This window comes from Salvelinus namaycush, chromosome 3 (assembly GCF_016432855.1).
Source record: "Salvelinus namaycush isolate Seneca chromosome 3, SaNama_1.0, whole genome shotgun sequence".
NCBI lineage: Eukaryota > Metazoa > Chordata > Actinopteri > Salmoniformes > Salmonidae > Salvelinus > Salvelinus namaycush.
The window spans coordinates 25,015,456-25,041,466 of record NC_052309.1 but is presented as its reverse complement, the minus strand read 5'-3'; the positions used below and the strand labels follow the sequence as shown (position 1 = coordinate 25,041,466).

General features: G+C 44.5%; 1 protein-coding gene across 1 annotated transcript; it reads right to left on the bottom strand.

The window, feature by feature from the left end:
- Nucleotides 1-1,883, bottom strand: LOC120043741 (sodium channel subunit beta-4-like). Its single transcript, XM_038988305.1, has 5 exons — nucleotides 1,862-1,883; nucleotides 1,103-1,266; nucleotides 613-835; nucleotides 283-412; nucleotides 1-97 (listed from the first exon to the last, which is right to left on the bottom strand). Exons 1-5 carry the CDS (start codon nucleotides 1,881-1,883, stop codon nucleotides 1-3), a joined length of 636 nt encoding a protein of 211 aa, XP_038844233.1.
- Nucleotides 1,884-26,011: the final 24,128 nt, after the last annotated feature.

The window sequence follows — 26,011 nt, the reverse complement described above, 5'->3', positions numbered from 1 at the left end:
TCATTTCTTCTTTGGTGTCGTTGGTTTCGAAGTTTTGGATCCTGAGACATTGTTTGTTTCATCTGCTGAGGAAGATTGTACAAGGCACTCGATCTTTCTGTGGACGAGAGGAGCAGAGGAGAGAGGAGGGTTAGAAGAGACACCTGCGTTTTCTACGTATTTGACATTGTAGCCCAACATTATTAATGCTTTACTACAGTTTGGAGGCAAGATGTGCTAAAGGTGTTCCTCTGTGTGGATGGCCAGTTGGCTACTCTCTGTGGCCCTATCTGTCTTACTCACTTCTTCTCCTCGATTTTGAAGAGAACGAAGAGGATGAAGTTCTTCACCAGCATGAAAGTCATCAGCAGGGCGATGGCTCCGCCCACTGCAGAAGCAATTATGATGGTGAGAGTGTTGTCCACCACTCGTACTGCCGAGAAGGAACCAGGGAGAGGAGAAGGTAGAGGCTGATCAGACAAACAGTACCTACCTACAGTGCATCGTCTACAGCACAACACATCTAGACGTTGTGGTCCATATAGTATCCGCCCTGCCCATTGGCAGCACCAGAGGACCTACAGTATATGATCTGCCTGCAGTAAAGCAAAGAGAACGCTAGTTAATACTCACACTCGTCCACCACGACAAGGGTAAAGATAGCGCTGTGGTTCTTGCCCTTCTCTTTGGGGTTGCGTCCGAAGCAGGTGTACTGGCCCTCGTCCTCAAAGGTGATGTTCCAAAGCAGGATGGAGATGTTGTTGTGATCACCGGTGCCGATAAAATCCACCCGCTCCCGGTAGATACTCACTGGATGGGGATCCATCCCGTCTAACGGAATCACAGACTCACACACCTGAGAGGACCAGGCAGTCGACAATCATCTGACACTCACAATATCTGACCACAACTCCAATCAAAACACTCACATTAGAGATATCACTTACTGATGCAGAAAAATCATTGGGTCTTCACCACAAATTAGAACACTTGAAAATATGATCTCCCCACACTGACTTTGAATATCCCTGCCGCTATCAGTGTGAGATCTGAGCTGACATAAATGACAGTAGTTGTTGTGTGGCTGCTGTTGCTGCAGTGGGCCAGGGCAGCTCTGACCCACCTTCTGCATAGTGCCGTTGTCGTTGTACTGCCAGTTGAAGTAGAGGTTTTTGATGCCGATACAGCTGGCGTAGGTGCAGGGTAGAATCACAGTACTGCCGTTCAACGCCTCCAGGAACGGGACCTTCCCTGTGGACATCTCCAGGCCCTGAGCAGACCACACACCTGGGAGGGAGGGGGCAGGGGAACATTTAAAAGGTAGTACACAATACTACTAACAAATACAGAAAGGAAAAAGACAACACACACCTGAGTGAGAAATGAAAGTACACAGTCTACTCATGTGGTTTCAACATTTCAATGGATACTGTTTCCAGAATTAAATTCTTCCCGAAATATCATCTATTTTACTTAACAAGTGCATAACTTGCCAGCTCGTCTCTTTTACAATCCTGTCAAATTGTGCTGCACTTTGTGTGAGAGAGAGATGTACTCATCCCTGGCCCATTCCCAGGTTACTATAGCTCATCCATTGACATACTGTAGAGCTGTCAAAGAATGATTGACTGATGTCTATTGTAATCCTCTCTACCCCTATCCCTTCTTAACTGATCCTGCCAACTATCACGGATTTGAAGACTACGGGCTCTATTCAACCTGTATCGCTGAAAGAAATGTAAAAGTACATTTCCTATTGAGCCGACATCTGCAGCGTTTACCGTGAATGCAGTCTCCGCTAACGAGGGAACATTGCCTTTAAATTTCAATCACGCTGTAACACTGAATAGCAATACGGATTAAATAGAGCCCTATGTCTGACCTAAACTGAGGGTCAATATCATATCTGGTTCTGATGTCTTCCCTTTGACCTTAACCCAGATAGTTACTGACAGAAGGATAGGAACAGCAAAATATATGAACGATTACCCATTTTACTAATGAAACATACACTTAGTTTTTTTCAATCGCTAACATGCATTGGTCAAAACTGAAATCACATTGTCAAAACTCTTCACAGTCAGTGAAACAGAAGTGTATGTGGACCAAACTGTGAATCATTTTTCATTGCTTTCACACAAAATGCATTCAATGACCACATTCTCCGAAATCAATTAACTCTTTTCTCAATCATACTCCACCACCTGCAAAACTATATATTTGCAGCATGTTTTCAAATGCTAACACACTGTTTCTAAAACTGTTAAAAACACATTCAAAACAGAATGATGGCAAATGTCATGCATTTCTGCAGTAACTAGATTGAAACATATAGAACATCTCAGCAGAATATTTAATCATTCCAAACACAGCTGATTGCAATTTCAGCTGAAAGCCTACCCAAGTGTCCTGTTTTTAGTCTCATTACCAAACAGACAAAAGAGGACGGCTTCAGAATGATTTAGTTTGGAAACATGGATCAAGGTAGACAGGTTGGTGGGGAAAGAAGAGTGGCAGGGAGAGGGAGAATGTGTAGAGGACAAAGGAGAGGAAGACCAAGAGCGGTGGTCTCTGATGAGATAAGGGCCACAATTATTGATCATGTTGTTGTAAACCATGGTCTCTCTTTGAGAGAGGCCGGTTTAAGGGTGCTGTCAAGCCCTGATCTGTTTCACCTGTCCTTGTGCTTGTCTCCACCCCTTCCAGGTGTCGCCCATCTTCCCCACTTATCCTCTGGGTATTTATACCTGTGTTTTCTGTCTGTGCCAGTGCGTCTTGTTTGTCAAGTCAACCAGCGGTTTTGTGTCTCAGTGCCTGCTTTACCCAGTCTCTCTTTTTCTCACCCTCCTGGTTTTGACCCTTGCCTGGCCTGACTCTGAGCCTGCCTGCCTGAGCATGCCTGCCGTCCAGTACCTTTGCTCCACCTCTGGATTATTGACCCCTGCCTGCCTTGACCTGTCGTTTGCCTGCCCATGTTACAGTAAACATTGTTACTTCACACAGACTGCACTTGGGTCTTACCTTGATACCTGATAGTACAAACTGGCCATGACTGACCCAGCAGACTTGGACCAGCTCCACAATGCCATCTCCTCCCAAGGAGCCACAATTGGTAGGCACGAGGAGTTGCTTCGCGGTCTGATGGAAGGGTTCCAGGCCATGGCCTAACGTCACGACCTAGCCTTGCGAGAGCAATTCCGTGGGTTGCCTACTAGGCAGCCTACCACGACGGTAACCTCCCAGCCCCTCTGTGGCCCGGCTGGTAGCAGCGCCATCACCCTGGTTTCCCGGGAGCCCCGCTTACATCCCCCAGAGCGCTACGATGGAGACTCCAGAATCTGCCGGGCCTTTCTCTCCCAGTGTTCCCTGATTTTTGAGCTGCAGCCTTCTTCGTTCCCCTCGAAGATAGCGTACATTATTACGCTGATGTCCTGGAGGTCACTCGCCTGGGCCACGGCAGTGTTGAAACAAGAATCTGCCGTCTGCCTCAGTCTGGAGGTATACGTGGCGGGGGGAGAAAAGTTTGAGGCTCCGGAGTCCGGGAGAGAGGCTGCCAGGAAGTTACTCCAGCATCGGCAGGACACCCTCAGTGTGACAGACTATGCGGTGGAGTTCCACACTCACTCAGGGATCCCAACTTGCAGCTGATGAACTCTGGAAGTACCCGGCGTCTACGTCGGAGAGGATCCACGCTTACCCGAGTCCCTCCAAGAGCCTCCGGAGACTGCCGATTCACCTCTTCCCGAGCCGATGCAGCTCGGCAGGGCTGTCCCCAGCCCGAACGCATACGCAGACTTGAGACTAGAGTTGTCTGTATTGTGGTACTGCCGGTCATTTTGTGGATACCTGTTCCTTCAAGAGATCTAGCTCATTCGTTGGAGTGAGTACACTGGTGGGTCTTAAAGATAATTGTTCTTCTCCCCTTACTCGCCCCCCTCTCCATGCCACCCTGCTGTGGGGTGACCAGTCCAAGTCTCTCCAGGAACTCATCGACTTGGGGGCCGATGTGAGTCTCATGGACGTTACCCTAGCATCCGAGCTGGGCATCCCCACTCAACCCCTCCATTCCTATGGGTGTTAGAGTGCTGGACGGGCGATCTATAGGCCAGGTCACCCACCAGACCACCCCCGTCAACCTACGAGTGTCGGGGAACCACAGCGAGACGATCAAATTCCTTCTGGTTGAGTCTCCGCAGGTTCCCGTGGTATTGGGATTCTCTTGGCTCCAACGACACAATCCCTCCATTGACTGAGCTACTGGTGCCATCGTGGGCTGGAGTCCGTCCTGCCACACTCATTGCCTGAAGTCAGCTCTGCCTGCCCTGGGACGTCTTCCTGGGGGCTTGGAAATTGCCCCGGACCGCTCCGCAGATTACCAGAACCTCCAGGAGGGGTTCAGTAAGGCCACTTCGCTTCTGCAGCACCGACCGGTATCCAAGAAGGTCAAGCCTGAGGCGCTGGCACGCCGCTATATTTCCGCGGCTACACCCCCAGATGCCAAGACCTTTCCCCCCACTCCAAGATCATTAGCCACTCTGCTGTTTGTCCTCTGTAAGCCCCGTACCCTCTGTATTTTTCCCACCATTTGTGTCTAGAGTCGAAACCTTGTCTGACTGCCCCTTGTCCTCTGTTGCGCCTTCTTCACCACGCTGTCTGTGTCGGGGGATCATTTCAGTTTGTCCGTGATGTGTACGCTGAGGAACTTAAAACGTTCCACCTTCTCCACTACTGTCCCGTCGATGTGGATAGGAGGGTGCTCCCTCTGCTGTTTCCTGAAGTCCACGATCATCTCGTTTTGTTGATGTTGAGTGCAAGGTTATTTTCCTGACACCACACTTCGAGGGCCCTCACCTCCTCCCTGTAGGGGTTCTCGTCGTTGTTGGTAATCAAGCCTACCACTGTAGTGTCGTCTGCAAACTTGATGATTGAGTTGGAGGCGTGCATGGCCACGCAGTCATGGGTGAACAGGGAGTACAGGAAAGGGCTGAGAACGCACCCTTGTGGGGCCCCAGTGTTGAGGATCAGCGGGGTGGAGATGTTTCCTACCCTCACCACCTGGGGGCGGCCCGTCAGCAAGTCCAGGACCCAGTTGCACAGGGCGGGGTCGAGACCCAGGGTCTCGAGCTTAATGGTGAGTTTGGAGGGTACTATGGTGTTAAATGCTGAGCTGTAGTCGATGAACAGCATTCTTACATAGGTATTCCTCTTGTCCAGATGGGTTAGGGCAGTGTGCAGTGTGATTGCGATTGCGTCGTCTGTGGACCTATTGGGGCGGTAAGCAAATTGGAGTGGGTCTCAGGTAGGGTGGAGGTGATATGATCGTTAACTAGTCTCTCAAAGCACTTCATGATGACGGAAGTGAGTGCTATGGGGCTTTCTTGAACAGGAATAATGGTGGCCCTCTTGAAGCATGTGGGAACAGCGGATAGGGATTGATTGAATATGTCCGTAAACACACCAGCCAGCTGGTCTGCGCATGCTCTGAGGACGTGGCTAGGGATGCCGTCTGGGCCGGCAGCCCTGCGATGGTTCGATGGCACTGTATTGTCCTCAAAGCGAGCAAAGAAGTTTAGTTTGTCTGGGAGCAAGACATCGGTGTCCGCGACGGGGCTGGTTTTCTTTTTGTAATCCGTGATTGACTGTAGACCCTGCCACATACTTCTCACGTCTGAGCCGTTGAATTGCAATTTTACTTTCTCTATACTGGCGCTTAGCTTGTTTGATTGCCTTGCGGAGGGAATAGCTACACTGTTTGTATTCGGTCATGTTTCCGGTCGCCTTGCCATGATTAAAAGCAGTGGTTCGCGCTTTCAGTTTTGCGCGAATGCTGCCATCAATCCAGGGTTTCTGGTTGGGGAAGGTTTTAATAGTCACCGTGGGTACAACATCACCGATGCACTTGCTAATAAACTCGCTCACCAAATCAGCGTATACATCAATGTTGTCTGAGGATATCTGGAACATATCCCAGTCCATGTGATCGAAGCAATCTTGACGCGTGGAATCAGATTGGTCGGACCAGCGTTGAACAGACCTGAGCACGGGCGTTTCCTGTTTTAGTTTCTGTCTATAGGCTGGGAGCAACAAAATGGAGTCGTGGTCAGATTTGCCAAAGGGAGGGCCTTGTGTGCGTCGTGGAAGTTAGAGTAGCAATGATCCAGAATTTTTGCCAGCCTGGGTCGCGCATTCGATATGCTGATAATTTATGGAGCCTTGTTTTCAGATTAGCCTTGTTAAAATCCCCAGCTACAATAAATGCAGCCTCAGGATATGTGGTTTCCAGTTTACATAGAGTCCAATGAAGTTCTTTCAGGGCCGTCGAGGTGTCTGCTTGGAGGGGATATACACGGCTGTGATTATAATCGAAGAGAATTCTCTTGGTAGATAATGCAGTCGGCATTTGATTGTAAGGAATTCTAGGTCAGGTGAACAAAAGGACTTGAGTTCCTGTATGTTGTTATGATCACACCACGACTCGTTAATCATAAGGCATACACCCCCGCCCTTCTTACCAGAGAGATGTTTGTTTCTGTTGGCGCGATGCGTGAAGAAACCAGGTGGCTGTACCGACTAACGTATCCTGAGTGAGCCATGTTTCCGTGAAACAGAATGTTACAATCTCTGTCTCTCTGGGAGGCAACCCTTGCTCGAATTTCATCTACCTTGTTGTCAAGAGACTGGACATTGGTGAGTAGTATACTTGGGAGCAGTGAGCGATGTGCCCGTCTACGGAGCCTGACCAGAAGACCGCTCCGTCTGCACCATTGTTTTGGGTCACCTACTGGGATCCGATCCATTGTCCTTGGTGGTGGCCCAAACAGAGGATCCGCTTCGGGAAAGTCATATTCCTGGTCATAAGGTTGGTAAATTGACGTTGCTCTTATATCCAATAGTTCCTCCCGGCTGTATGTTATAAGACTTAAGATTTCCTGGGGTAACAATGTAAGAAATAATACATTAAAAAAAACAATACTGCATAGTTTCCTAAGAACGCGAAGTGAGGCGACCATCTCTGTCGGCGCCATCAGTCTGCACTCCTGCTTTTCCCAGTCTCTCTTTTTCTCGCCCTCCTGGTTTTGACCCTTGCCTGTCCTGACTGAGCCTGCCTGCCTGACCATTCTGCCTGCCTCTGACCCTGAGCCTGCCTGCCGATCTGTATCTTTGCTCTACCTCTGGATTACTGAACTCTGCCTGAGCCTGCCTGCCGTCCTGTACCTTTGCTCCTACTCTGGATTATCGTCCCCTGCCTGCCTTGACCTGTCGTTTGCCTGCCCCTGTTGCAATAAACATTGTTATTTCACACAGTCTGCACTTGGGTCTTACCTTGATACCTGATCTGCAGCATTCAATAGTACGAATTTTCCAGCAAAACAGCAGGTGAGATGTGCATCCTTCAATGATAATTGAACTACATATTACAGTACAATACAGTATTTTTACATGTACTGACATTTTGAAATATGCTGATTGTTGTGTTTTTCAGTAGGATCCAAAGGTTGCCTCCCACAGGAGGGAGAGGCAGAATATTATCAGATGAGCAGGAAATTGCCATTGTTGACATGGTAATTGGCAACGATGCAATAAAACTGCGGGAAATTCGGGACAGAGTGCTGGCAGACAATATCACTTTTAGGAATGTGAATACGGTCAGCACAACGACAATTGCAAGAGTCCTAGAGAAACATAAAATAAGGATGAAGCAGTTGTACACTGTACCCTTTCAGAGAAATGGTGAACATGTGAAAGAACTGTGGTATCAATATGTCCAGGTAAGATGTCTGTTCAATAACCAAAGAGGGTACATACACAGCTATGCATAATGTAAAGTACTGTAAACCTGTGGATTTACTGTATTTTAGAGAGTAATGGAGATGGAAGTCAGGCAAACTTCACAGACATTCTTCGTTGTGGATGAAGCTGGATTCAACCTGGCAAAAACATGCTGCAGAGGAATGAAATTTGATTGTACAGATCAACCGTGGATGTCCCAGGCCCGAGAGGAGCTAACATCACAATGTTGCTGTTACACAACCACTCATTGGCCCCTACTATACAGAGAGGCTCGTTTCTTTTCTGGATGACCTGCATAATTGACTTGTGGCAGCGGAGGAAAGAAGGGCAAGAAACTCCCCTACCTTTGTTGTTGTGTGGGATAATGTGGCATTCCACCAAACTGCTGCAGTCACAGACTGGTTTGCTGCACATCCCAGGATGTCAGTACTATTCCTGCCTCCATACTCTCCCTTCCTAAACCCCATAGAGGAGTTTCTCTGCGTGGAGGTGGAAGGTTTATGACCACCATCCACATGGCCAGATGTCCTTACTGGATGCCATGAATGTGGGGTGTGGAGACACTTCTCCTGAAGACTGCCAGGGTTAGATTAGATATTCCAGAAGATACTTTCCAAGATCGCCAGAGAAGACACAAAATGTGATGTTGATGAGAACTTGTGGCCAAATGCAGGAGAGAAGGAGAACTAAAACCCTCACAGTACTGTACAATGAGGGATTCTACTATACATGTTTTTATTATTATTGCAGCCCTGGAATTTCAGGAATGTTTTGTTTCAACTTAAGTAAATGACTATATGCAAAGATATAGAAAAAATAAAGGCTATTGACGCAAATTGCGGCATTTCTGATTCATTCTTGTTACATATACTTTAGAACAGTCAAAGTGAAAAGGTGTTATTCTAATGAAATATTGATTTATGTGAAATCATTCAAAGAAAAGTTAATTTATGTAATGCTCCCTGTTAGTGTGTTTAAGGTCAGTGTGTTATGAGTGACAACGTTGCTTTCTGAGTGAGAATTGTTGCCAGTTATGGTCGAACTAGCTTATTTTTTTGCATGTACAGTATAAAGTGTTTTGGAGGTGAGATTAACTGTTTGGCCAAGATTCATGTTGGTAATGCAGACTAGAGTTTTGAAGTGGCTTCAGTATTGACCGATGCTTCTTAGCAAATGAGAAACTGCACGCTTAACTATTGTACAGAGAATGTGCATATTGCAATAAGACAGGACAAGTATATACACTTCCGTACTTTCATTTGCATACACATCCGCCACAAACGTACGCACACACTTAGGTCTGCAGTAATCTTATGGCACAGACCCCCAGTCTAGCGGTAGTGAGAGGGAGGGTGAAAGGGGAAAGAAGGATGGGACAGGGGGTAAAAAAAGAGCTATTCCTACATATAGATGTAGGATCTTCATTTGATCACCCTGTTGCAGGAGAACTCAAGTTTCAATGTTACAGTGATGTTTTTCTTGCAAGCTCTAAATCCAACAATGTGATACTAATAATAACATAAGCAGGAAATGTTTAACTTGTGAGGTTTAAAAAAGGCATCTACAGTGTGTAATTTCCCCTTTGAAATAAAAGTATCAACCCCTACAAAAATGGCAATTTATTATCCACATCATTTACATTTCCTGTTGCTGCAGCAAACTTGCTCAAATTAAGATCCTACATCTGTATGTACAGTTTGTGTGTTTGGGATGTTGTGAGGCCATTAAACTCAGTAATTAGCTAATTAGTTCGGGCTCATCTCCCCTTTAAGGGAATCCAAATAACGCAGGTCCCACCACCTCTTTAACACAATCCAGATAATGCCGACACCAACACTTCTCAAGTGGACCTAAAGATGATAGATGGTTAGTCTGGTTACATGCCATCACTGGGACTATACAGTAATGCTGCTCACATACTTTCCACCTCTGCCCAGTCTGTCCTCTCCTCGAATTCACTAAACAATAGTATTAACTGTCCTGGCTGTCCCTTTCTATCCCATTTTCTCTTGCTCTGTTTGTCCCTCTACAGCCCCCATTCCTAAATATTTTTCCTCCCTCTCTGTTTTTACATCACACCTCAGCTGTGTGACACATCAATAACCAACTCAAGGTCAGGTTTAGACAAGCAGTTTGGGATAATACATGGCTGTAAACTCCAGGGAGCGCTGCACAGGGAGCAAAATTACTCTTTCACTCCGATTCCTTCCCTCTTTTTCTCTTTCACACACACTGCCCCATGCAGCACAGTGATGCTGCAGAAACTCACACACATCTCAGATTGTTCTGAAATTGTTTCTGTTGTTAGATTAGCATTTTTGCAACATTGTTTTGTTGACATGGGGAATCCAAAGAAATGTCCAAAAGCTACCTCCCACAACCCACGCCAATCCCACCCAAACAAAAAGAATACAGTATCAGTTCTCTATGCCTGACAAGTAGGATGGCGCTGCAGTATTGAGAATTGTTTCTTCATCCTCTGTAATCTATTCCCAATGAATTTTATGTATTTGAAGCTGTTAGGTTTACGTCCCATCCTACATCCTGATATTACTAGGTTTAGATTAGATTTAGTTTGCCTCCCGAGTGGCGCAGCGGTCTAAGGCACTGCATCGTAGTGCTTGAGGCATCACTACAGACCCGGATTCGATCCCAGGTTATGGTGACCGGGAGTTCCATAGGCGGCGCACAATTGGCCCAGCTTCGTCCGGGTTAGGGGAGGATTTGCCCAGGTGGGCTTTACTTGGCTCATCACGCTCTAGAAACCGCTTGTGTGGCAGGAGTTGCAGGCTGACTTCGATCATCAGTTTAACAGTGTTTCCTCCGAAACATTTGTGTGGCTGGCTTCCAGGTGAAGGTGGCGGGTGTTAAGAAGCGAGGTTTAGCGGATCATGTTTTGGAGGACGCATGATTCAACATTTGCCTTTCCCGAGCGCGTTGGGGAGTTGTAGCGATTAGACAAGATCGCAATTGGGGAGAAAAAGCAGGTAAAATACAAAAATAATAATAATAACATTAGAGTTTGTTTAGTAGTGACATGTACAGGGAAGCAGATGCTCCGGGCTCCAACAGTGCAGGTACATAGAAACAAATATATATAACTGAAGCATGCTGACGCCTTTACAGGATAAGGACACTAATATGTAATTTGGGTGAACTATACCTTTAACATTGAGGGTGGGGGGAACAGCACCATCTAGTGGTTAGAACCTGATAATATCAAGATGTACACTACCATTCAAAAGTTTGGGGTCACTTAGAAATGTCATTGTTTTTGAAAAAGCAAATGTTTGTCTATTAAAATAACATAAAATTGAGCAGAAATACAGTGTAGACATTTTTTATGTTGTAAATGACTATTGTAGCTGGAAACGGCTGGCAGCTTCATTAAATAGTACCCACAAAACACCAGTCTCAACGTCAAGAGCGAAGAGGAAACTCCGGGATGATGGCCTTCTAGGCAGAGTTCCTCTGTCCAGTGTCTGTGTCCTTATGCCCATCTTAATCTTTAACATTTCTAAGTGACCCCAAACTTTTCAACGGTAGTGTGGGTTGGAACATAAACCTACTGTAACTTCAATGTCTAATTTCTCTGAAGGAGGAGAACACATTGAGAACACATTGCCTAGGATGAAGAAACAATACTCAGAGCTGCAGCTCCATACTACTTGTCAGACAGAGAAATTATTACTGTATACTCATTGTTAGGGTGGGATTGGTGTGGGGTGTCCGTGGCTGGCTTTTGACAATATCTTTGGATTCCTCATGTTTTACTCATTGTTAGAGTAATGTTAGGTACTATATTTATTTAATATTATATGAATCCTATACATTTAAATGGCCAATTTGGATGCAATCAATTAGCTTAAATTCTCAGAGTTCAAATGATTTTTCATTAAAATAATGTTGCAGGAATGCTAATCTTATTCGTTTCTAACTACAGAAATTATTTCAGAATAATCAAAGATAGTGGGTGTCATGACTTGCTGAAATTAAATGGAACGACCCACAGGGCAGATGCGACGCGACGCGACGCGACGCACCTCTCTCTCTCTCTCTCTCTCTCTCTCTCTCTCTCTCTCTCTCTCTCTCTCTCTCTCTCTCTCTCTCTCTCTCTCTCTCTCTCTCTCTCTCTCTCTCTCTCTCTCTGTCTGTCTGTCTGTCTGTCTGTCTGTCTGTCTGTCTGTCTGTCTGTCTGTCTGTCTGTCTGTCTGTCTGTCTGTCTCTGTCTGTCTGTCTGTCTGTCTGTCTGTCTGTCTGTCTGTCTGTCTGTCTGTCTGTCTGTCTGTCTGTCTGTCTGTCTGTCTGTCTGTCTGTCTGTCTGTCTGTCTGTCTGTCTGTCTGTCTGTCTCTCTCTCTCTCTCTCTCTCTCTGTCTGTCTGTCTGTCTGTCTGTCTGTCTGTCTGTCTGTCTGTCTGTCTGTCTGTCTGTCTGTCTGTCTGTCTGTCTGTCTGTCTGTCTGTCTGTCTGTCTGTCTGTCTGTCTGTCTGTCTGTCTGTCTGTCTGTCTGTCTGTCTGTCTGTCTGTCTGTCTGTCTGTCTGTCTGTCTGTCTGTCTGTCTGTCTGTCTGTCTCTGTCTCTGTCTCTCTCCACTTTTCATTTCTTTCACTGTTATTTGGTCCGCTCTCATTTTTCCTCGCTCGTTGTCTTTCTCTGTAACTCTGCATTGTGATTCTGCATCTGGTTTTCAACTAGATACCACAGCCACAAAATCAGATTCCACAGCTTAGTCAAAATTGGCTACAAAAATTTGCTTTTTGGTCTTAATTTAAGGTTATGGTAAGGTTGAAAATCAGATTTTAAGAAGATAAATTGTAGAAGGAGTTTAGTCATAATTATGACTTTGTGGCTGTGGAAATTAGTGACAATCCTGCATCTGTGTCTATATATTTTCTCTGCTGTTTGGTGACCATTGATATATAGCTGTAACTGAAGATAGTGCAGGTTCTACAGGATATGGCCATGAACTTGAATGGAAAAATAACAAGGTAAGAGACAAATCCAGTGAGGTTGAGATAATCCAGCAAAAACTCAGCCTCATACCAAATCCCAATCAGAGCCAAACCAGGACATCACACCCCAGGACACTTCACATGGTGATTGTCCCAGAAAAATAAAGGCACCCTGACCCTAGACCCTCCTATGGATTCTGTCAGAAGCAGTCTCCACTGGGTTGCTTATGTAATTACTTTGTTTCCAAACTGTCATTTGTGAGGCTCTCCCTTGTGCTAGGCTTCTAACTGGAACAGTGATGCTCTACTTTCTAACCTACATGTGTCTCTTTCAAGAACAATTCTATCACGAAACCTCATAGACCTACCTGTACAACTATATCATCCATAGTACCAGAACTGAGCACACATCATGAACTCTATCAACATTTTAGACAAAAATGTTGATAGACTAAGAAAATCCTCTAAACTATGAGCCTACAGCATTTCCTAAATGACCCAGCAATCGTGTCCTGTTGGCTCAGAGCGTGAGAACCTCAGAGCATGAACCTGAACCTGACTGAGCCTGGCTGACAGCTCCTAGTCTGTCTAGCTGTTAATGATATGACCACAATAATTCACATAGCAGATGCTGCTGTCTTGATGCCATCCCTCACTTCATCTCAGACCAGTCCCCATTACCCCACTGCACTTCCACTGATACCAGCCAACTGCATTATTACTCTATTAACCTGGGCCTACAGAGGAGCTTCTCATCACACTGAAATGTTGTTAACCGGAATAAAATTGACTCAGAGTTAAAAGCTAAAGAAAATTCATTACAGTAACTCAATGTTGCACAAAAGCTCTTGGTTTTGTGTTTACTGTAAATATAAAATAAAATGTGTTAAATTGGTAATGTCTGATATCAATAAAGTACTTACGGTGCATTCAGAAAGTATTCAGACCCCTTGACTTTTTCCACATTTTGTTACCCTTACAGCCTTATTCTAAAATGGTTTAAATCGTTTTTTCCCTCATCTACCTACACATAATACCCCATAATGACAAAGTAAAAACTGTTTTTTTAGAATGTTTTACAAACGTATAAGAAATAAAAAACATTTACATTTACATAAGTATTCAGACTCTTTACTCAGTACTTTGTTGAAGCACCTTTGGCAGCGATTACAGCCTCGAGTCTTCTTGGGTATGAAGCTACAAGCTTGCCACACCTGTATTTGGGGAGTTTCTCCCATTCTTCTCTGCAGATCCTCTCAAGCTCTGTCAGGTTGGATGGGGAGCTTTGCTGCACAGCTATTTTCAAGTACCTCCAGAGATGTTCGATCAGGTTCAAGTCCGGGCTCTGGCTGGGCCACTCAAGGACATTCAGAGACTTGTCCCGAAGCCACACCTGTTTTGTCTTGGCTGTGTGGTTAGGGTTGTTGTCCTGTTAGAAGGTGAACCTTCACCCCAGTCCGAGGTCCTGAGCGCTCTGGAGCAGGTTTTCATCAAGGATCTCTGTACTTTGCTCTGTTCATCTTTCCCTTGATTCCAGTCCCTGCCACTGAAAAACATCCTCACAACATGATGCTGCCACCACCATGCTTCACAGTAGGGATGTGTCGACACAATCCTGTCGTGGAGCTCTACGGACAATTCCTTCAACCTCATGGCTTGGTTTTTGCTCTGACATGCATTGTCAACTGTGGGACCTTATATAGACAGGTGTGTGCCTTTCCAAATCATGTCCAATCAATTTAATTTACCACAGGCGGACTCCAATCAAGTTGTAGAGACATCTCAAGGATGATCAATGAAAACAGAATGCACCGGAGCTCAATTTCGAGTCTCATAGCAAAGGGTCTGAATACTTATGTAAATAAGGTATTTCTGTTTTTTTATTTGTAATACATTTGCACACAAAAAAAACCTGTTTCCGCATTGTCATTATGGGTTATTTTGTGTAGATGGATGAAGAAAAATATGTATTAACCCATTTTAGAATAAGGCTGTAACGTTACAAAATGTGGAAAAAGTCAAGGGGTCTGAATACTTCCCGAATGCACTATATATTATTTTAGTCCTTTTAATTCTTATGAATACTATTGCTATGATAGAATGCTTGTGCAATTGGCTGCCACTGATAGGTCCTGCATAATAATACTCTGGATGACGTATTTAGTGACAAACCTCTGAACTCGGATTCAGGTTGTGAAACAGAGGGGTGTTATGTACACTGAGATGATAAAATCCCCATTCTATATGGTGACGTATGATTAGTTATCCATCGAACATACTTCAGCATGCAAACTGACAGCAGTTTCTAGCCACCACAGAGATTAAACTATAAAATTTCACCAATCAATCCACACAATGAAAAGCCAACCTCCACAATGTTGCCTACCATTCTGAAGTGAGAGCAAGATTTGAACTGTAATGAGTCTATTCTATGGAACTGGAGAATCTGCAAAATTACATCCGATCGCAAATGCAGTAAATGTTTCATAGCACACTACAGGGCAGTTGGGGTTGCGGAATTGGGGAAATTGCTAAAACTTTACTCAACAGAAAGAGAGAGAGGACAACCTGGGAGTGAGAGGTGCAGAGAGAGAAGGATTGGATGAAAGAGAAGGGATATATGACTGAGACAGAAAGTCTTACTGAGCAGTAAAGTGATGATCAGGCTGGTCCGGGGCCAGGTGGTGTGTGAGGACAACAGATACTTGGACCTGGGCTCCTCAGGCCCACTCCCCTGAACCTCCATGGCACTCCGATCCCGTCCAAAACACCCCCTGCTGTGGGATCCAGCCCAGGGTCCGTTGGGCTGGAGTTATCCCCTCAGAAACTGGTCAGGTCTGTGTAAACCTGAATCCCCCTGGTCTGGTTGTTTGTTGTGCCTGGGCGACTGATCTGGTTCCAACCGAGGCACCACGTCCCACTGTGTTGTTATCCAGTCCTGGTAGCGGTGCGTCTGCCTGCCAGCCCCGACACTCCTATCATAAAGACTGTAGGTTAGACAGAGGGCGAGCAGGAGGGGAGAAATAGGGAGCATGTGGGGGGGGGGGGGGGGGGGGGTAAGGGAAGAGGGTACAGACTTAAATACAAACTCAAGACGAACTAAGTCAATCAGCTATAATCCTTCGGTAAGAGAGCACTCCTAAACTGAGAGAAAGACGATCAGAAATCGTGAGGATTTAAGAGATAGAGAGAAGAGACACGGGAGAGAGAGACAGAGAGAGGGGAAGAGAGGAGAGAGAGAGAGGAGAGAGAGAGGAGAAAGAAAAAGAGAGAGAGTAAAGGGGATGTGTGCGCAGCGTGAGACAGTACTGCACCGTACCTCTTCCTGTGGCTGTATTCCCTGAGAAGCCGGACCAGCAGGCTGACTACACCGCACAGCTGAGTCAGAACACACGGCAGAGCAGAGGAGCTGAGCCAGGGGAGAATCACTGCGCACAGCCAGTCAGGGTGCAGTCAAGGAGATTCCACCAGCCAGCGATTCCTCTGCAGAGAAAGGCACGATGCAGTCCCAGTCAGAGAGAGAGAGAGAGAGAGAGAGAGAGAGAGAGAGAGAGAGAGAGAGAGAGAGAGAGAGAGAGAGAGAGAGAGAGAGAGAGAGAGAGAGAGAGAGAGAGAGAGAGAGAGGGGAGAAGAGAGAGAGAGCAAGAGAGAAGAGAAAGGAGAGGGAGAAGAGAGAGAGAGAGCGAGAGAGACAGAAGAGAAAGAAGAGAGAGAGAAGGAGGGGGAGAGAGTGAGAGAAGAGAGCGAAGAGAGAACAAGATAGAGAATGGACAGGAGGAGTGCTGCTGCAGTAACCCTGGTGGCTGGTGGCTGCTGGTTCGGACGGTCCTTTCTCTTCTTCCTGGATAGCAGAGCCCCAGTTTCTTCTTCCCTTTGCCTGCAAGCCTGCCCCTCTGGCTTGCTCTCAACTTTCCCCTGCACTCTCTCTCTTGGCTCAGTGCCTGCCTGTCCCTCTCTCTTTCTCTCCCTCCCCCACCCTCTCTCTCTTTCTTAGCCTTCTCCTCCTCTTTACCCCCCTCCCTGTCTGTCTGCCTCCCTCTCTCTCTCCCCCCTCCCCTCTCCTGACTGTGAATGCAGACGCAGGCACTTTTGCCATAGTGCTTGTGGAGATCAGAGAAAGTTCTGCAGTGCAGGTTGGAGGGGGTTCTGTAACAGAGCGCCAGGGACACGCCAGCCTCTACGCACTACCTTGTATTTATAAACATCCTGGATGTAGAAATAGATATGACATGTTCTAACATTGATATACGGTATGTGACAATGTCCTGGTAATAAAAAACTATACGTTCATCAATCACTCCCTTGAGTTACACTGCATAGCTTCAAAATCACAGAATTGAGAGTGAAGATGTTTGCTGTTAAACGTGAACATATTTTACTCCTGTTATATCTGACGTCTATACCTGAATAAATGAGGGTGTGTGTTTATCTGCAATGTGAATGTGACTTTGAGAGCTCTCCCGCTCTCTCCTCCCTCCCCATCTCTGTCTGTACTCATCCTTACACTATGACAGTTGAGTTTCCTCTGACTACATTTCTCTCCCCTCCTCTTCCCTCCCTTCTCTCTCCTTCCCAGGTTTTCACATGATGATATGGATATGGTGTTGGTGGTGGGGTCTGGATTAGTTGCTGTCCCCAGCCCTGCCTGGCCAAACCAGGTCTAACGACAGTGTCATATTCCCGTACATCAGGATAATTAGCATCTATAACCATGAGTACACCATCTGGCAATCAAGGAGCCAGGGAGTATGTGTGAGGGATGGGATGTGTGCCTCAGAAGGTCAAACCGGTGAACATAGTGTCACTGCAGAGTTATGAGAACGTTACGCTAACGTAATATGGCTGGCAGTGCAAAGATGAGACGGTGTGAAAAAACATGGTGACCCCCCCAATATTCCTCTCATGTTGACACCCCTGACATCCTATGATAGATGTACCCAACACATGTCAATGAGAGAGGACCACTGGTGCCTGACTGAATGTACTTGGGAGTCATTATACTCTAGAAAACTGCTTGCCACTGCGTTCTCTAATTCGATCCTTCCTTTTATCACTGATTAGTCAGCAACTTGTAAAAGTAGAGGGATCACTACATTATTTTCATAAACATATTACAGAATACCATTACAGCTTTCAGACACCCCCCATTATGTGCTATTAGACTGTCAGGACTTGTTCATTTGTGGCAAACTAAAAATTAATCAATAAGATAATCTATTCTAAATGATTAAAACCTGAGAATAGCCCTTTATGGAATGAACAAGGTATCGATATTGAGATGTAGAGAGAGAGAGAGGCATTCTTACAACAGTGAGGAGAAATTAGATGATGAAGCAAAAAACAAAAACCAGGCCACCTGCGCCGGTCTACAGTTACAGTAGAAGAGAAGACACACAGCTAAAGATCAGAGAGAGCTATCCCCCCCTCTCTCTTTTATACACATCCTTACTCTGTCTTTTTTCTATCTCATTCCTTTGCCTGCCTTCTCTCTCTCCCATTATGTTCCTGCACTTTTTGGATTGCAGTGTGGGGAGTCAGTACAAGTCTGGACCTCACAGCTCATGTCAGGAATCAGGAGTGGACCTACAGGTCTCTACTCTTCTACTTCAGCTGCTCGGCTCAATTGGACCTTTATTATTGTAATTATTAGCTAACTGGATGGGTACCTGACTGACCTTACTTTGAAAATAGTGACTGGACTTTCAAAGTAGGCAGCTGCAGGTAATGGCCAGTAAAGCATATTTCTGCTTCTGTTGCAATTTAGTTGCATTGTGATCTATTATTCATTAGGAATGTTATTTCATGCGTCATGAACTATTTATGGAAAGTCTTTAGGAGGGGGTGTGGAGAACTTTTCATTAGCCATCTACACATTTCCCTTTCAGATAAAATATATTAGACACATGAGGTACTGTATGTATTTGTTTTTTGCCTTTCATCTGTCAGATAAGTACTTTCTACTTTTGGTCTAAAACTTCTGCTAAATGTATGTTCTGAAAATCTGTTGAAATAGGGAAGTTTTCAAGAAGTACTGGGACACTTATCAGTGTGTTGGGACTGGGACAAGTAGATGTGGTCTAAGGTGCAGTAGATAGAGCAGAGAGAGGTGTACTTTAACATTAACTTCATCCCAGTTAAAAGCATGATCAATGCAATAGGAAGTGGAGTGAATTAAAGTGTCTGAGTGAGTGAGTGAGTGAGTGAGTGAGTGAGTGAGTGAGTGAGTGAGTGAGTGAGTGAGTGAGTGAGTGAGTGAGTGAGTGAGTGAGTGAGTGAGTGAGTGAGTGAGTGAGTGAGTGAGTGAGTGAGTGAGTGAGTGAGTGAGTGAGTGAGAGAGTGAGTGAGTGAGAGAGTGAGTGAGTGAGTGAGTGAGTGAGTGAGTGAGTGAGTGAGTGAGTGAGTGAGTGAGTGAGTGAGTGAGTGAGTGAGTGAGTGAGAGTGTGTGTGTGTGTGAGTGAGTGTGTGTGTGTGTTCTGCTGTCCGGTCTCCTCCCCAGAGAATAACTGCAGCAGTGCTGGGAACGCTTCCAGAACTGAGGGTGGAAAAAAAACTATTTTACTGCAGAAAGAGAAGGGTGCTGCAGATCTCAGCCTGGGTCTACAGTCATCAGATATGCACACACTCACATGCACCACATGTATCACTCATACAGTATACATTCAACATACTTATATTCACAACCATGCAGCCTCAAGAGGCACCCTCAGTCTAAAACACTCACACCCTTGGATGAGTAGGTGTCCTCTGCCGTTACTGCAGCACGGCGTCTGCTCCAGAGAGAGGAGATGAGCACACACTGATTTACTGCAGCCAAAGAGCACGCACAAACACGTATACACTCACATACACACACACCCTCACGTATACACACGCACTATTATAAGCACATTCTAGATGCCTACTTACAAATACGAAGTATATCCCTTTGGGCTTAGGACATGCAACTGCAAACCAGGCATTCCATCTTGAGGACACACACACACATGCACAGCTGCACAAGCATAAACTTTAGCATAAGTACCGACAACGTTAGCATTACTAGCTAAGTACCTGCAACGTTAACATTAAAGTAAGGGTAAGCCATTAACAGACTGTGACAAGTATGATTCAAGACTCTCACAAGATGAATGCATGACCTAAAGTGTTGCAACAGATCACTGATTCCCTCCTTCCTCCCACTTTTCCTCTCTCTGTCTCTCGCTCCCTCTTCCTCTCTTTGCCCTTTACTCAAGGTCAAGGTCACTGACTAGAATAAATATTCAAAGAATTGTGTCTCATTTGCTTCGACTTTATAAATTATTTAGTTCTCAACAAAAAAACACAAGAACCTGCACTTAGTGTAACTCACAATATCAGGAAAAGCGTATTTCACAGTATATCAAGCACATAAGATCTTTAAAAAGTATATTCAGTGTAGACTGATTAAAATACTATATCTTGATGGCTTCCTGTGTAATGTATTTATAATGATGTATAAATGTATTTCTGAGTGTGTACTGTATGTAAAATGTAAATCAAAGTTTATGGCAGGGTTCCCCAACTGGCAGCCCGCGAGATGAATTTGGCACGCGGTTGGTTTTATTTGCTTGTGGCGTGTATTCATAGATGCCAAAGGAAGCCAGGTTTCCCTCAAAAAAAATGTACCAAGAAGAAAATACAACAAACATATAAAAATCATTTGTCTTTCATCTCTCTGTGTTTTCATAATTTTCCTTCACTTCGCAAGAGGCTAATTGTTTCTGACTGAAGAAAGCATCCAAGTGAGCGAAACAGTGCCCCTCTGTCTCTGTATGTTTAGACCATCTATCTGATAATGTCTGGTCATAAAGAGTATGACATTGTTTTTTACCTTTATTTAACTAGGCAAGTCAGTTAAGAACAAATTCTTATTTTCAATGACGGCCCACTGTTCCTAGGCTAACTGCCTTGCTCAGGGGCAGAACGACAAACCTTTACCTTGTCAGCTCGGGGATTCAATCTTATAAGGGAGTGTCCTTAAAGTTACCTCATCAGCTTAGCCGGTATTTATAGGGTAGTGTTCATAATGTAACCTCATTAGCATAGCAGGTAGTTATTTGGTAGCATTTATAGTGTTACCTCTTAAGCATGGAAGGTATCTATCGTAATGTTTATAATGTTACCCTTATCAGCATAGCAGGTATTTATATGATAGTGTCATGTTCTCATTCACATAGCATCACACCTTTATTATTAGCAAATGTGCTGACTGTCACGCACCTATTAACTTCAGCCTATAAGCATGGCACACTAAGGCAACTTCACCACTCTTGCTGATTAACCTATGGGCTCACTCATGCAATAAACACTTTCCTTTCTTTCAACCAATGGGCATAAATCCAGGGGGGGGGGGGTGTATATGTCAACTCAAACCTTGAGTCCAACACTCTAACCACTAGGCTACCTGCCGCCCCAGGATTGAATGCAAACATTTGGCCTCCCTTGATAAAAAAGTACACAATAATAGTCAATCAGAGTTGAGCAAAACTGAGTGAGCTCAACTGTGAATGGTCCTGGCACAAAATGTCAAAGGAAGCCAGTTTGGATTTGGCTTCTCTCCTATCACATGGCATCAAGAGAAATGGTGTTTCTCTACGAGTAGGGTGAGTCAACATGTTTTTCTACTTGCACGAATGTATGCACACACAAATCAGAACCATGGACAGCCACATCGTATTTAGCTTACATTGATTGGACTAAATTGTTTTTGGTATCTTTTAGTTGTCACTGTACTAGATTAAGCATAGGTGATTTGATTATGTTGAAATGTTTAAGTTGAAATGGCGCTGGAATAGTGGAGGCAGCTCCTGTTTTCTTTGTGACTTGAGGTAACTCTCCGTAATTCTAAATCAATAGTTATTTAGTAGTCCGAAAATGTCGGAAACATTTAACTTGCTTGACCATGCTGTAGGTAATGTAACTCTTTGTTACATGCAATATTCTTTGCGGACAGAGGTTGCTCTCTGGTTTTGTGATGAAATAAAGGCGTGGTTGAATTTATTCTGCCACTGTGTCTTCTTATTGTCTCAGCCTTAGGCCTATATATCACGTCGCAATAAGGTATATGAATTAAGAGGTTATAGAGCAAACAACGCAATTATCACAACACATAGATTGTTATAAATTATGGCATTTTTTTCTGGCTTGGCTTCCCCAGTGATTTTACCCACGCACCGCTACTGATTATTTTTTAAACATTTGAATTTTTTAGAATTTTCATTGTTGGACATAAAATACTGTAAAAACACCAGGAAATCAGCTCCAAGTCATTATAATTTTGGAAATCTGTTCTCAAGTATTCCCACACGCATAATAGAGATGCAAGTGATCGTATGCGAATGTAAGCAAGGTTTGAAATGATTATATTTTAGACAAATATATTTGTTTAGGGTTCTTGCGGTCAATTTGCGGTCTACAAATGATTTGTAATTATGTTCCGGCCCCCCGACCTTCCACCCAAGAAGAACATCGGCCCGCGGCTGAATCTAGTTGATGATCCCTGTTTTATGGTGTTGTGTGAATAGAGTCTTCTATTCCACCCCCAGTGTGTGAAGTGTCTACTGAATCAGAGTGAGTATCAATTGGCAGCAGCTTTTATTTCAGCTCAACAAAGCCCTGCAGTCACAGAGCCAGTAGCAGGTCCTCACGTCACTGGGCTAGTCCAAGACACACTAAACCAGCTTTTCTCCACTTTCTTCGCCATTACACAACACCTGCTTGCTGACACAACCAAGCCTGGCCTGAACCCAGTTTGTTGATGCGATTGTCTCTACAACAGGAAAGCTACACACGTGAAAGATGTGTACAGTAAACAGTAAAAAATATACTTCTGGTGGTGTTTAAAATGGCACACAACATGACACAAGGGGGTGCCCTCTTTCAGAAAACTGATCATTATCAACAGTGTGCGGGTCTCCATCACTACATTAACACACCCACTGCCTTGAATGTTTATATGCCTTAAAATCCTGCACCATACTGCAGGAAGTGATATTGCTCAATCCGTCTCCAAGGTTAACAGTAGTGTAGCGTGTCATTGTTGCCATTCATTCTTGTGTTTTCTGGTTTAGGAAGTTAGATCTGAGTGAATGAGTGACACACAGTCAGGCAGGATTCTATGGGTGGAAGGTGACAAGGTGTGGGGGAATGATAGGCAGCCAATGTTCCGAAGTGATAGGATCAACCATGGCTCATATTCCCTTTGTATCACTGTCATATCTCCCTTTAATGCTTAGTCTGTCTTTAATGCCCCAATTTCTATACTGTATCTATCTTGTTAAAACAAATGTAGGTTACGAAAGTTCAATGATGAAGGCTGGTCTGAATGGCTTGTCACTAGTAAAAATAATAATTCACATTGTTTCCTATCTCATCAGCATAGCAGGTATTTATAAGGGAGTGTCCTTAAAGTTACCTCATCAGCTTAGCCAGTATTTATAGGGTAGTGTTCATAATGTAACCTCATTAGCATAGCAGGTAGTTATTTGGTAGCATTTATAGTGTTACCTCTTAAGCATTGAAGGTATCTATCGTAATGTTTATAATGTTACCCTTATCAGCATAGCAGGTATTTATATGATAGTGTCATGTTCTCATTCACATAGCATCACACCTTTATTATTAGCAAATGTCTCTGACTGTCACGCACCTATTAACTTCAGCCTATAAGCATGGCACACTAAGGCAACTTCACCACTCTTGCTGATTAGCCTATGGGCTCACTCATGCAATAAACACTTTCCTTTCTTTCAACCAATGGGCATAAATCTAGGGGGGGTATATGTCAACTCAAACCTTGAGTCTCCCACTTGTTTTGCAGCAACAATCTTCCAACGACCTTCCACCAACTGAAGGCCCGTAAACAGATCCCCGTTCTCCCAGTGGGGGAGGCAACCAGTCATCAGCATCTGGCTCTGAGGCGCACTTCTCAGAGACAAGGCCTACCCCATACTATTCCATATTGTATTCTGTCTCTGTTGTCATTCAGTTAAGCCTGTGCTTTATTGTACTTCATAGTCTTACAGGCAAGTCTGATTTACAATGTATATATACACTGAACAAAAATATAAAGCACATGTGAAGTGTTGGTCCTATGTTTCATGAGCTGAAATAAAAGACCCCGAACTTTTCCATACACACAAAAGGCTTATTTCTCTCAAATTTTGTGCGCAAATGTGTTCACATTCCTGTTTGTGAGCATTTCTCCATTGCCAAGATAATCCATCCACCTGACAGGTGTTGCATATCAAGAAGCTGATTAAACAGCATGATTATTACACAGGTGCATCTTGTGCTGGGGACAATAAAAGGCCACTCTAAAATTGGGCAGTTTTGTCACACAACACAATGCTACAGATGTCTCATGTTTTGAGGAAGTGTGCAATTGGCATGCTGACTGCAGGAATGTCCAACAGAGCTGTTGCCAGAGAATTTAATGTTAATTTCCTTACTATAAGCCGCCTCCAACGTCATTTTAGAGAATTTGGCAGTACGTCCAACTGGCCTCACAAACGCAGATGGTGTGTATGGTGTCGTGTGGGCAAGCGGTTTTCTGAACAGAGCGCCCCATGGTGGCGGTGGGGTTGTGGTATGGGCAGGCATAAGCTACGGACAACGAACCTAATTGCATTTTATCGATGGCAATTAGAATTCACAAAAATACCGTGACGAGATCCTGAGGCCCAATGTGAGGCCCATTTTTTGTGACCAACAAATGCATATCTGTATTCCCAGTCATGTGAAATCCATAGATTAGGTCCAAATTAATTTATTTCATTTGACCAATTTCCTCATATGAACTGTAACTCCATAAAACCTATGAAATTGTTGCATGTTGCGTTTATATTTGGTGCAAATAATAAAATTAAAAACATCCATTATTGAAAGAGTAAATAAAAGAAATCTCTACCTTATAAGATGTGTGATAAAATGTATTTACAAGTACATGTATGATATACGTCTATAGGCCTGATCACCAATGATGATGAGACAGCCTATAGGAAGGAGGTCAGTGACCTAGCAGTGTGGTGCCAGGACAACAACCTTTCCCTCAACATCAGCAAGACAAAAGGAGCTGATCGTGGACTACAGGAAACGAAGCACGAGCACGCCCCTATCCACATTGATGGGGCTGTAGTGGAGCGGGTCGAGAGCTTCAAGTTTCTCGTTGTCAACATCACTAAGGAATTAACATGGTCCACACACACCAACACAGTCGTTACTTTACCCCTATCCATATATACATACAGCATCTACCTCGTACCCCTGAACATCGACTCTGTACTAGTACCCCGTCTATATAGCCAAGTTATCATTAATAATTGTTTATTTATTCCTCGTGTTACCTTTCTATTATTTTTCTCTCTGCATTGTTGGGAAGGACCCATAAGTAAGCATTTCACTGTTAGTCTACACCTGTTGTTTACTAAACATGTGAAAAATAATATTTGATTTGATCAGGAGAACTTAGTTTCCAGTCAACACCATAGGGGGTTATGGGGCTGGCTGGAGGCAGGATTTGATCAGATGGGACAGACATCAGATAACTGAAGAGCCAAAAGGCAGGAGACCTGAACCAGCACCTTGTCTCTGGCTAGAATGGACTGGTGATGTCTTCATGTTTGGGCCAGTGACATCTTCATGTTTCTCCTAAACTGAAAGCCATACTTGTGTACTGTAGGAGTGAGCGGCAGGCTCCACCGGGTAGGACCATATGACCATCTCTCAAACACTGTTATGAGTGTTCGTTCTCTCTCTCTCTCTCAGCATAGTGGGATACAACATGGCCATCACAGTCACAATCCATGTCTATGTGCATTAGATGAGGAAGATTCAAACATAATACAGCCTTGACCTCCAGTGTCATTCAGAATCACATAGCTCTTCCAGTCTCATCAGTAGGTAAAGACGCATGATCGATTTAACCACCAAAATGAATAGCTACGTCATTATGATGAAAATAAAAGGATCGAGTACTATACACTCATTGATCCTGCCAATATTGATATTTGGTCTAATTGTGGCCAATAAAAGCTTTACTGCTAACATTCCACCCTCTTTGCCCTAGGCTTTTCCAGCCCTATCTGTACCTGTCTTAGTCATCCTCTACACACACACACACACACACACACACATGATAGTGTATTGATTTGGACATCAGCGAGGGCCCTGCATTGATGTACCAGATTTCCATAGGCAGAGTAAGAAAGAGGGGGAAACCTTTGAGACCACAACACCCATGATCCTCAGCATGGACCCAGAAAGAGACAGAT